This window comes from Centroberyx affinis, unplaced genomic scaffold, assembly GCF_046629955.1.
Source record: "Centroberyx affinis isolate AG114_WGS23_722 - 3 ecotype Tasmania unplaced genomic scaffold, CSIRO-AGI_Caff_v1 ptg002288l_1, whole genome shotgun sequence".
In the NCBI taxonomy this organism is placed as follows: Eukaryota; Metazoa; Chordata; class Actinopteri; order Beryciformes; family Berycidae; genus Centroberyx; species Centroberyx affinis.
Window position 1 is genome coordinate 39,794 of NW_027280564.1, and position 12,852 is coordinate 52,645.

General features: G+C 41.9%; 1 protein-coding gene across 1 annotated transcript in view; it reads right to left on the reverse strand.

Moving 5' to 3' along the window:
* vps50 (VPS50 EARP/GARPII complex subunit) overlaps positions 1 to 12,852 on the reverse strand; it is a gene marked incomplete at both ends in the record, with an annotated part of 58,304 nt that overhangs the window by 26,883 nt on the left and 18,569 nt on the right. The window contains one exon of the mRNA XM_071532933.1: positions 9,735 to 9,875. Coding sequence (XP_071389034.1) covers positions 9,735 to 9,875 — 141 coding nt within the window. The remainder of the gene's footprint in view (positions 1 to 9,734; positions 9,876 to 12,852) is intronic.

Here is a 12,852-nt window from a genome sequence, read left to right on the forward strand (position 1 = left end):
AGCTTTTAATTAAGGCCTGCTTATCCCTGTCATTCAAGGACACTACATTGGACAAAATCTCATTTCTCAAAAGAAACACTTTGCTTTCATCTCATGTAAGGACTAATTAATGTAAGGACTAATTAAAAAGACGGTGTCATTAATAGGTTGTCTTGCTATTGCACAGAGAATTCAACTTCAAACATGCCTCTGCTGTGCACAAAATGTGGGGCATCAAGTTATACGACTGTGTCAACTTCCTTGATGAGTTCAAAAGCAACATGCATAAATGATAGCCTACTGTGATAATTACATAAAGGTGAACAAGACTCAATTTTCATTTTGTTTATAACAAACCCTTTTAGCAATCATTCATGAATGTAAAGGGAGTTCAGAGGGATATTCTCTCTCTGGACAACAATGTACCTCAAGGGATAGAAAGTACTAATTTGGAATAATGCAAATTACTGTTGCTGTCCTCCACACATCCAACAGACGAACAGCAAGTGTGATTCTGAGCTCTCGGGAGGCCAGACAGAGTAGAGGAAGGGCATGTGTGTTGATTGCTAGCACAATTATAAATTTTGGAGGTCACTGACACAGTTCAAGGCTCTACGGAGCAACTCGCCAAACAAGCATCGTCAACATGTTCAGACAAATTGATCAGTGCCAGATGAAACGGCGCTGTCGACAGCAGCTCCACATGACTCGTTTTAAACATGATTATCAATAAGTGTGTCTAGGCCCCCTGTTACCTTTCACAACAGCAATGTAAATTACACACAACAAGCCTCACAACACTGGTGGTTTCTGTGGAGAGGAAACAGTGCATAGCAACATGGACCCCGACTGTGGAAAAGCTAATATGTTCTACAGCAGTTCTACAGCAATTTATGTATAATAGTTCTCTCTTCAATCTTCCTTTGGCTGGCTTCAGCAGTTTACCACAAGCCTGTAAATTAGGCATGGCTGGGCTCCTGAATGATAAACCAGCCCGGGCATTTCTCTGGACAGAGCATGTCTTGGTGAGACTTTGAGGTAGATTCACAACTGTAAGCCGTCAGCAAGAAAGTGATGTCATTCAGTGACCGCTATCTCCAAAGACATTGTTGTGAATGGCAGAGCTGCTGCCCAAGGCAACTAAAATACACGGCAGGCCTGAATCCATCACTGTCAAGAACTATTAGAGTTGTGTGAGGTTGCAAGGGTGAAATACATTCAATAGCTATTGCTTAGGAATGTCAATAATATCGCTACATTGAACAGTGAAGTTTGACCCGAGCATCAAACTGAGCATCAAATAGCTCCAGGGCTTCAAAGTACATAAAAGTGCCAAACTTTAAAATGAAATATCCAACAATATCAACAAAAAGGAATTTGTTATATATCAAATCTCAGAGTATTGAAGGTAAGGTAATACAGTCATACACACTTCACCACTACAAATACACACTACTCTTATCAAATACTCACTGTCCACCATCTGCTCTCAATAACAACAATATGCAACAGCTGCAGTGATGAAGATCAATTATGCTCTTACCAATGCAATAAATCCTCAATTCAATTTGTTTTAACTGCACTTGCTGGGTAGTGGACATTAATCACTTTTCTTACAAAGAGAGGGTGTTTTGGTACCCATGTACAGTGGAAATTCATCACCAAAAGTAACATTTTGAAAAAAACAAAACAAAAAAAAAACACACATGTCTACAGCAAACTCTTTAGTTATTCTTCAATTGCTAAAATTATATGCAATTAGGCAACACTGGGAACAATTAGAATGCAGTTTGCCAGTCACCCAGATAGGAGACAGTGATATCAGATGGGTTAACGAAATTGACAAAAGCACTTAATGCGGAGTTGCCACAAATTGAACTATCATCACCACTACTGAATCATGAAAACAGGAAATCAAAGGTGCCCATTATTTGGCTCTCAGCTGGTTCAGTTTGAAAGTTGTAGTTGAAAAAATGTTGAAATAAAATGCAAATCCTCAAATCATCCAAAAATAATCCTGATTAATAATCCTGAAAATAATAAGGATTATAATTTTAGCTATACTTATACTATACAGCCCAAGTTCAGTGGTGATCTTATGAAGTCGTAGTCAGTAGTCAGGCTCTATCAACTGCATCTACTGGTTTGAGTTCACATGAAGTACAGTGACCCATATCTGGTGCAGATGTTGATATGGTTGTATACTGGGCTTGGTGTTACAGGTCACAGGATGGCAGAAAAAAAAAGTAATTGTGTGTGTAGAACATAGCTAGCAGCTTCAAGCCAACCTGGCTCTCCTCTCATGCTTCAACAGGCACAGCAAACACACCAGAGGATTGCTGATCCATTTCATCTAAACCACTTCACTCACTCTTTAATGCCAATGGTATTTGCAGTCAATATTACTCTCATTCTAGTGTATCCAGTATTATACACTGTGGCTAACAAATACTACTAAAAGAACTACTGCTTCTAATTACTGCTTCTACTATGACTACTATGAAGAAAGCTACATGATATAGTATTAGAAGCAGTTGTAGTAGTATTAGTATTAGTATCATTATTATTATTGACCATCAAAGAAAACAAGTAAACACCGGTGCTTAAGAGACAAAACTGAAATAAATAAACTTTAAGTTACAAACGGACCAGATTGGTAAACTAATGAACCACATCTGACAGAGAGGCTTAGCTTTGCCATTCCATGTTCTCTGGCAGCCATCCATATCACCGCACCATGTTGCCAAGCAACTGGGGTGAGGGGAGATGATGTGAGGGTTTGAGGGCAAGAGGTGTGTGCACGTGCATGTGTGTGAGATCTTCAGTGGGCCTGATGAGAAGAAATAACCTCATCCACACCTCCAGCAAACTGCTGTCCCGTCTGTGTGTGTGTGTGTGTGTGTGTGTGTGTGTGTGTGTGTGTGTGTGTGTGTGTGTGTATGTGTGTGCGCGCGTACAAGCTGAGGGCTAGAATGACAAAAGTGCACACTTATGCCGTGTCACACCCGCTGTAGGTAAGGTCACACAGGAAAAAACCTTTATATTTGCAGAAACAGCCGTCCTCCATGCTGAGCACCGTGTCCTTACAAGTACAGCGATGGGAGCATGGAGGAGTATTTTAAATGCAGCCTTTTTAGAACAAGCTATTTGGTTTTCTGAAGATGGTTATATATCACCATGTACCTAGAACGTGTTAAGCGGTGTCAGGGAGGTTTTGAAAAGAAAGCGCTGAGTGCATTTTCCAAGTGTGTGTGGGCAGGTGGGTGTATGCATGAAGGGAAGGCCACACATTCAACAAAGGAGATAGGACAGTGCAGGTTCCCTTGATTTAGCTGATTCACTTGCTTTTTGGAGACACAATCATACCCCCCCCCCCCCCCCCCCCCCCCCCAAAAAAAACAAAAAAAAAACCTAGGATCAGATACAAAGTCAGCAATCTGTAGATCTGCCGCGCCAGCAAAGAAACAAACATAGTCTCTCCCGACAAAGTACTCTCCTGAAGAAGAATCTCTCATACACAAACACACACACACACAAATTAATCCGCTCACTCTGGCAAGCCACTGGAACAATGGATCAGCAACTTGGAACACCGGTTTGCAAAACTCTGGTCCAACTTTGATCCAACAAGTATGATGCTTTTTAAAACATTTAGGGAGTTGGGCATTATGAAGTTCATTTGAAAGCTTATAACATTTCTCAAAGATATTTTGAGTCACAGTGAGGGAATCATTTAGCAAATGTCTGCAAAGATGTCTGTATGTCAGGTTATTGTTGGAGGAAAACAACATTGTGACTCATCACTGCGCAGGTATTATTCTGCTTTGTTTTCGATCAAATTTGTTACACTGTAACGGTTATCTAACCCTACAGTATTAAACAATTAGCTGCTGCTACAGTTTAGACTCAAGAGTGTTTCAAAATATAACTTTTGATTCATGTCATCCCATTGAGGATAAGTAAAAAAATGATAATGTTGCTAACGTTGGTGACAGCAACAACAACAAGCTTTATGGTATTAGCGGCTACCTTGGGCTCAGAGCCGGACTGAACAGATACTTAAACGAACCCCCTATCAGTCGGTCCTGGTGTATCATGAAGGATGCAGAGATCAAGGCGGCTAATAGCGTATTCCTCGGAGTGGTGAAGAAGATGAGACGAGAGGGCAGAGACACAACCACACACCACCAGGCGCTGACAGCCAGTGATGAGAAAATAATACACCACTCATATTCCTGCAATCCGGACCACCCCAGAGGCCTACTGAACAAAGTCTGGTTCCACATTCAGCTTCACTTGATCGCAGGGGAAAAACAGAGAGCTGAAACCATCACCATTCTTCTTCTAAACCATTGGAAATGGACAAGAAATACTGCAGCATGAGTTTTAATGAAGAAACACCTTATGGTACTCTCTGCCAGTCCACTTGAATCAACTTACATATGCTCCCCCAAATCTACAAAGAGAGCAGCTCCAGCAAGATCTACACAAACCACTGCCAAGTTCCACAGTACAGCCGGTCTCGAAACAAGGGAAATCATAGCTGTCAGTGGGCACAGGCAATAACAATAGCAATATACTAATAATTCAAATGCACACTGTTTGTGCTGTTTGATTTTATTTTTATATGCTTATACAATATAATTACAGATGTGAGAGTTCACTTAAGTGTTATGGGAGACCCTCACTAGACAACCGAAAAAGATGGAGCAACACACTCACAGCCCGATCGCCTGAAACACACTCACATTCTGAAGTGTGTAGCCCTGTCTGAAGATACTGAAAATAACAATTATGGACTGGATACTCTTCAATAACTATACACTTAATGGAAATGTACAAATAAATGTGTTTCAGCAGCAGTGACTAATGACAATTGACATGAAGGGGATAGGAGATTGTTTCACACAGGAACATTTTTGAGTGATCAAAAATGTTCCTGTCTCATACGTAGTTTCATATGGGTCATCACAAAAACTTGTCGAGCACCACACCAAGGTTCATGGGGCTTGACAATCCCTGAGGAATTCAGATGGAGAGGAAAACCCGAGTGCATTTTGCTGTAGTTCAAAGTACAGACAGGACACAGGGAAAAAAACAAGAAGCACCCAAAAACAAAATGAAAAAAATAAATAAAAATAATCGAATGATGACTGGGGCATCCTGGCCCAAGGATAACAAATCAAACAAAGCATTCCTTTGGAAATAAAACCTCTCTTCATGATCAACACCCACAGGGCTTAGATGTTTATCGTCGCTGTGACACAGTAATATTACTGCATAAGACCAATTTCCATCCAGAAGAGCGGGGAGATAAGGGGCACAATGTTTCTGCAGCAGATTAGTTTCATTTTATAATGAAGCTAGCTGCATCAGTGATTAACTAAACACAAAAAGCATTGAAAACTAGACTGGAGCTGCCTAGGATCATGGCACTGGTTAATATGAAAAAGCAATAACGTCCGTATCCACGCGACAGCCTCGCCAAATGGTCCGTCCTTGAGATATACAACAGCACTTAAAGGCCGCCCAATATCAAAATGATGGGACATCGCATAATAAAAAGGAGGATGGACCTTGCGTAATCAACGAGCAGTTGTTTGAAATCATTGTCAGGGTGTTTTTTCTGCCATCAGCTAATGGCTGTGTGCAATACAGCTAACAAAAATAATGCTTAATGAGTTTTAGATGAGCAAAGTTTGAACAAAGCAATTTCATTGGTCACAAATTCATAAAGAGTGGCCATCCCAGCCTGATGAAACGTGGAATTTGCTACTATGTTACCTAGTGTGGTAGTAAGGGCTAGTAAGCCAACTGTCTTGCTTTCACTTGCTTTCATGCTTACATGCACCACTTTGAATTAAACTTTTGAAACAATACATATGTGTTGGTAAGTGAACCAAGAGGGCAGTCTTTTGTGGGATTATGGGTACTTAAATGTTACGCCCATGCAGCTAAACGCCAAAACCATAATTACAGCACATTCCTTCCCATGCAAATATTACTAAACATCGCACAAAAAGTTCGGAACTTTGTGTTTGGTAGATTATTTCTCTGTTGTAACAATGCTTCTTGGCAATACATTTTATACCATTGGAAAGCCTGTTTATTTCCCTTTTAAATGGTGCCTCATTTGTAAGGAACATGCATTTGTGGGATGAGCAGCACAGCTGAGTATGTGGGTTGTGCTCATGTAAAATTTGCCAAATCTTCTCTGCCAATGCCAAACAGCTTATTCTGCTGTTGCTATTGACTCTTGTTTGGTGTTGTTTGGTGGATTGGATGATTGAAGTCTATCAGTAACAAGGAAGAAACAAGACATATTGGCAATTTTACAATTTATTCATTTAACAAACAGTCAGGAGCCTCAGTAGCGTGTGGAAGAACCATACACAGCCAAAACAGCCTGGCACCTCCTCCTCATGCTGGTCACCAGCCTGCTCACACACTGCTGTTGTCACAAGTCAGCCAACGTGGTTGTGTCGGTCACTCTAGCACGAACAGCACGCCCAAGCTGATCCCATAAGTGTTCAGTTGGGTTGAGGTCAGGACTGTTGGCAGGCCATTCCATTCTCTCTACTCCCAAATTCTGGAGGTAGTCTCTGATAAACCCCGCTCTGTGGGGGCGAGCGTTGTCATCTTGGAGGATGGAGTTCGGTCCCAGACTGTGGAGATATGGGATTGCCACCGGTTGCGGAATCTCATCTCGATATCTCTCTGCATTGAGATCGCCTCCAATGATGACAAGCCTCGTTTTTCCAGTGATGGAGATGCCGCCCCACACCATCACACCGCCTCCACCAAAAGGTGTTACTCTATCGGTGCAGCAATCATCATAGCGTTCTCCCCGTCTTCTCCACACTTTGACCCTACGATCCAACTTCCGTAGGCAGAATCTGGACTCATCGCTGAACATAACGTTCCTCCACATGTTCAGGTTCCAGTGCAGGTGCCAATCAGGTACCTGATTGTCAGCACCTGGGGGTACCGGAAGCTCAAAACAAGAGTCAATAGCAACAGCAGAATAAGCTGTTTGGCATTGGCAGAGAAGATTTGGCAAATTTTTCATGAGCGCAACCCACATACTCAGCTGTGCTGCTCATCCCACAAATGCATGTTCCTTACAAATGAGGCACCATTTAAAAGGGAAATAAACAGGCTTTCCAACGGTATAAAATGTATTGCCAAGCAGCATTGTTACAACAGAGAAATAATCTACCAAACACAAAGTTCCGAACTTTTTGTTCGATGTTTATATTAGGTCACTTCGTCTAAAGCCTACAAGTGGTTAAACTGTTAAATCGTCACTCTCATGATAAATTCAACTGCTGCTATTTTGGCACAAAATTTGTATACAGCACAGTATACAGTGAAGTAGAAGTTCCTACAGATTTGGATCCATTTCCATCAGGGAGGGAAGTCAGACAGTAAAAAGAGCAGGGAATTGATGAGGGGTGAAGCAAAACGATAATGATGAGCTGTTATGTAAAATTCATAAGCCCCTTTCACAATAAGAACTGACCTTTCTGAGCATTCCCATTTCCCTTGAATTTTAACTCAGCACGACTAAGTGGCAAGTTCAGAGGGTCTAACGTGGGTCAGTTTTTTCTTAACCTTTATTTATCCAGGGAGTCGACTGGGCATGCTTGCTCTTTTCCAGCAACACCCTGATACACATTCATCCTGTTCCACACATTCATCCCTGGGAGCAGCACCTCAGCAGTAGTTGCTGAAGAAGTGGACAATGTTGCTCATTCACCCACATTTTCCCAGCTGGTCTGGGGATTTGAACTAGCAACCTTCCCGTCACCAGATCTTGAACCTCTACACTACCATCACCCCACTTTTCCATTCTATTTTCTATACCTGCTAAAGAGATGATTAGAAACAAGTCACTGAGTGCCCCTAAGCTCCAAAATCCCAAACACCCTCAGAGAGGAACGCTGGGAAAAAGACTCAGAAAAGTCTAATAAGACAACGTTATCAGCCTGTCTGATTTTCCACACCTCTTCAAGAACATCTCAGACTGGTGTGAGTACTTTATAAGCTACGCTGACATTTCACATGGGTACCTAGGGCAATCTTTTCTTTTGACACTTTATTGAAGTACCCATACAAGTGTCGACTTTGGGGATAAATATGCAGAACTAGACACCTGCCTCAGACAAACAAAATAATATTAAGTAAAGAGTTAAGGAAGTACAGAAAAGTCCTGACGTCCCCCCCAAAATTCACTGAAGTCTATATGCTGTCAAAACACAGATAAACTGCGTGTGGGGCACTCACATCGATCTTCTTGTGTATGTGTGTGTGTGTGTGTGTGTGTGTGTGTGTGTGTGTGTGTGTACCCCCATCAATCACGATCACATAGCCAACAGTGCAACGACACATCCCATTAATCTAGAGTTGGGGAGAAAGTGTGTGTATGTGTAGTATCAGTGGGCTCACCCAGGCAACGCGGTGTGTTGACAGGGTATCCATCAAACACAAGTAAACATTAGGACATGTCTGTAACTACTAGTGTATAGCTCTATGCAAATTATACAGGGGAGCCGTGAGACACAGACTAGTAGCTGTCAGTCTTTTACGTCTTTTTATAGTGACAAATTTAAATGGTTCCCTGTTCTGTTAAGTGCAGCATTGCATGTGTGAAAAGACCTAGTTCGGAGCACCACAGGGGTGATATTTTGGTCCGCTGTTCCCTTATTAAAAACATGACAAACAGGGTCAAGGATAAGAAAACGAAGACAGCTGACCTGAGCGATATGAACGGGCCGTTCCAGCAAGGAGGAACGCTCTCCCTTTACCTCTTTATACCGCAATCTACAAGACCCAGGTCAGATTGTAAAAGGGCCCCAGGGGGAGACAACTCACACCCAGCAGTTTGTGATGAATTGGCCAGGTTATTGCTTGCTGGGCAGGCAAATGCGATTTATTGCGAACTAAGGATAGCAGGAAGGGAGACATGGAGGGGAGGGAAGAGAGGGTGAGATCAGGTGAGAGAGAGAGAGGGAGAGAGAGAGAGAGAGGGAGGGAGGGGGAGAGAGAGAGAGAATGTGTGAGAGAGAGTGCATTGAGGCATTAGGCCAGAACAGAGAAACCAGTCAAAAAATGCTATTCAGTGCATCGGTTCTGCAGCGAGAGCAAGATTAATTATCTCATAGTGAGCGGCTGCGATAGAAAGCGCCTTTCGCTAGAGTGAGAACTTTTTTTTCCTTTCTCTCAATCACTTTCTCCCCGCTCTCCTCTCCTCCTTCATTTCACTCTATTATGAGTAATATGTACAATCCCTTGTCATGAAATAAGGCATTTTTCGCTTGGCCAGAGGGCAATAAGAGAGCTAGGGGGGTTCCGTGTGTAAATGTGCAAGTGTGTGTGCGTGTGTGTGTGTGTGTGTGTGTGTGTGTGTGTGTGTGTGTGTGTGTGTGTGTGTGTGTGTGAATGTGTCCTGGGGTATTTGTCATTTTATCAGAGCTGTGGACAGGTGGTCTTATCTTTTATTTGAGCTCTTCACTCACTAACTAAAGCAGTGGTTAGCCTTCACCCAGGCATCTAGCCAAGTCAATGGAATTTTTCCAGGCAAAAAGCTGCTATGACATTGATAGAATGTGGAGAAATTGGTGCAATAGATTGACCACCCATCTAACACAGAGACAGAGTGGCTTAGCTGTGTGTGTTTGTGTGTGTGTGTACGGTTGTGTATGCATGACCACACTTAAAAGTACATATGTTTACACACACAGCAACCCCCTTACCGTGCAGAGATCCTTGTACTGCATCTTCTGGAACTTGGTGTCGGCGTTGCCGGCGCACAGCTCCACATATCCCAGAACGACCTGGAACACTGTGTTGTGGATGGCCTGGGTGAAGTGCATGTGGAGCTGGTCCATGGCCGTCTGCAGGAGAGAGCCAAACACACTGTTATGGGAGAATATGTGTCAACTGTCCAGAGATTGATGCCAATCTGATCTGCTAGTGTGGACCTGTGAAGGGCAAACAGCAGGGAAGTCACCAAGCTAACTTTTAGATGGCAGAAACTCAAGTTTTATATTATTCACTGACATATTACGTAAGTTATAAAAGAAGCCCCCTAAGTCTAGTCCAAGTGATAAAGGGCCTTTTTGTTTCCAGGATTTCTAAGATTAAAGAGAGCATTCATAGACAGAGCACACATAGACAACTCTGTACTTAAAACAGAAGGATAATTCCCACTGCGAAGAGCTTATAGCCTAATAGTAGGCCCAATTGATGTCTATGAAACCAGCCCAAATTGTTGTGACAAGTGCAATCAATGGGGCAATTATGAAAAATAAGAACACACATTTGTCACATTTGTGGTATGGCAATGCAGACAACTGCACTCCACCCTGTCCACTCTTACTCTCATGAGTATAAATGGACCAGTGTCCCTACAGTGTAGCTTGAGCCATTTCATGAATAAAATATGTGAATAAAACATAATCTGGCCACTCAAATATAAAGACAAATTCCACTGTTAGATATCATCAATCTGTGAAGTGTGGTTCCTCAACCGACTTGTACTTGTGTACTCCTACTTCAGTTAGTGATTTCCCAGAAGGACTTTCAACAACTCCCAGAGAGCGTGTGTGAACTTGCTGAATTCAGCTGTGGGTTATGCGTGTAGATGGAGAGAACGATAGTGATAGCAATGGTAAGAGTAAGAGAGTGACAGTTTTTCCAGTCGAGAAAAAGCAAAAGCTGCGGCCCTTACTCAAAACACAACATGTCTTGTGGCTGCATTGCATTCTGGTCTATTGAGGCTACTGTCAGTGGAGAAATTGGTATCTCTGGCTCTTCTATAATGAATTCAAAGAAGTGAGGGACTGACACCAAAACCATTCACCGATGATATTTTAGATAGCTGAAACATTTTCTGCTATCAACCTCCACTGTAGCTGCGATGGAAATGTCAAGGTGACGTCACATCATCTCCATTTGGCCAGTTATCCACAGCAATAAGAAAAATACAACACCAAACAACAAAACGGGCTCAGTGTACTGTACATCACCAATTTGCTGCTTATAAAAAAGTTTTAAGGTGGATTTTTTCTTTAACAGAAATATTCATCAACATACCAGTCAGTTAAAAAGGCATAATGTTAATTAAGTGACATCTGTCTTCTTCACTGATAACCTTTACATCCCTTCCTACTCAGAAAATCAACTGACATTCTTTATTCCTCTGGGAAGCCAACTGTGTATTTCGGGAAGCACCTAATAGGAGTCACTTCCAAAATAATCACAGTCTCTCTCTTGCATAGTTTAATCACAGTGCTAGGACATGTATGTGTTATGGATTTCCTTGAAAATATTACTACCTAATAATATCCAAATAGGGCTACTTGTACTTTTGTTTTATAACCTTAAACGATTATAACTTCAATCATTACATCATTAATCATTAACAATCGGGGATGTCATTTTGCAAGAACACACAAAATGCTCTTGGTCATGATTTCACAAAAACATCTATAGCAGAATCTGGCTCTACTGCAGTGTCCTCTGTTTGTGCCTTCCATCTCAAACTCTTTCATCCCGGTCCTTATTCTCTTTTAAGTTACAGTTACCATCGCTTTCTCTTCCCAGCTCCCACCCACAGCCCTGCAGTGGGACCCCAGTCAGCCGAGGACACTGGAGTCATGGGAGGCGTGGGTGCAGTGTCGAGCAAAGCCCTATAGGTAATGGGTGTTTCAGCTTAATTAGATTTTCTTCCTACAAGCTCATGATCACAGAACCTAGCCGCCGTCCATCCTGGCTGCCCGCTTCCACAGGAGCAATTTCAACATTTCTTTCTTCCTTTCTGAGCTAGTTTCACTTCATCCGTCCTAAAAATATAATCAAAATCACTGGCTGTGCAAAGCATGAATTGTAGATAAGGAAAGGAAGCACAATTACACCTCAGTTCATTGCCCAGTGCCTTTTAACTCCCATTAAAACCAAGCCACCACACTTAAGACGAGATTATTAATTAATTGTGCAACCACACTCTTTCTTCTGCAGCTATTTATAAATAAACAAGCAGATGCTTCATTCAGACAAATTAAAAAGTAAAACCAAATTAATGTTAGAAAAGCAATCACAGTGTCAGGCTCATTAGACTAAGAGCAGCCAGTGCGTTTGAGCCAGGAAATGAGGGTGAGGGACAAGAAGCCAGTGTCTGGAGAAAAAAAAAAAAATTGTCTGAGGTGATATGTCGTGTCAAGACCCTTGTAAGGCCGATTACCTCTTGGATGACACAATACGTGTGCGCAGCCAAGTGAATAGAGCCAGAATAAAAGTGTCTGTGTGCACTGCAGCAAAAAACACTGAGGCAAAAAAAAAAAAAAAAGTTTCAGATAAACAACATGGAGATGGGCCAACTGTGAGACACATACAGATGCAGAGAGGGTGCGACAAACAAACAGATTCAGTAAGAATGAAAGAGAAAAAAGAGAAAGAGAGAAAGAAAAAAAAAAGCAACCCTAATAAGCACTAAGGGCTGCCTCGCGGAAATGGTTCGCTCCACACAGCAGTTAGTTAGCACTTGGTTTTGAAAAAGCTCATTATCGCAGGAATACAAAAAAAATTATTCATTCTCAACAAGCCTCCATGATGCATTCTCCGCTTCATGGATGACTGTTAATTTTCAAGAGGCACAAAGCTTATTTACTAACATCAACATTGGCTCATGTTTCCAGCAACAGTGACGGATTATGTTGTTGGTTCTTTGTTGTATGGTTGTTTTGATGTGAGTGCGGTTCTTTTTTGGTCATTTGGACTGTTTGTGCATTTCAACAAGTTAACAACTAGCTTCTCATTTGCAATTCCTAGAGTTTCAACCCTTGAATACCCATCACACAATAGTGTTGACCT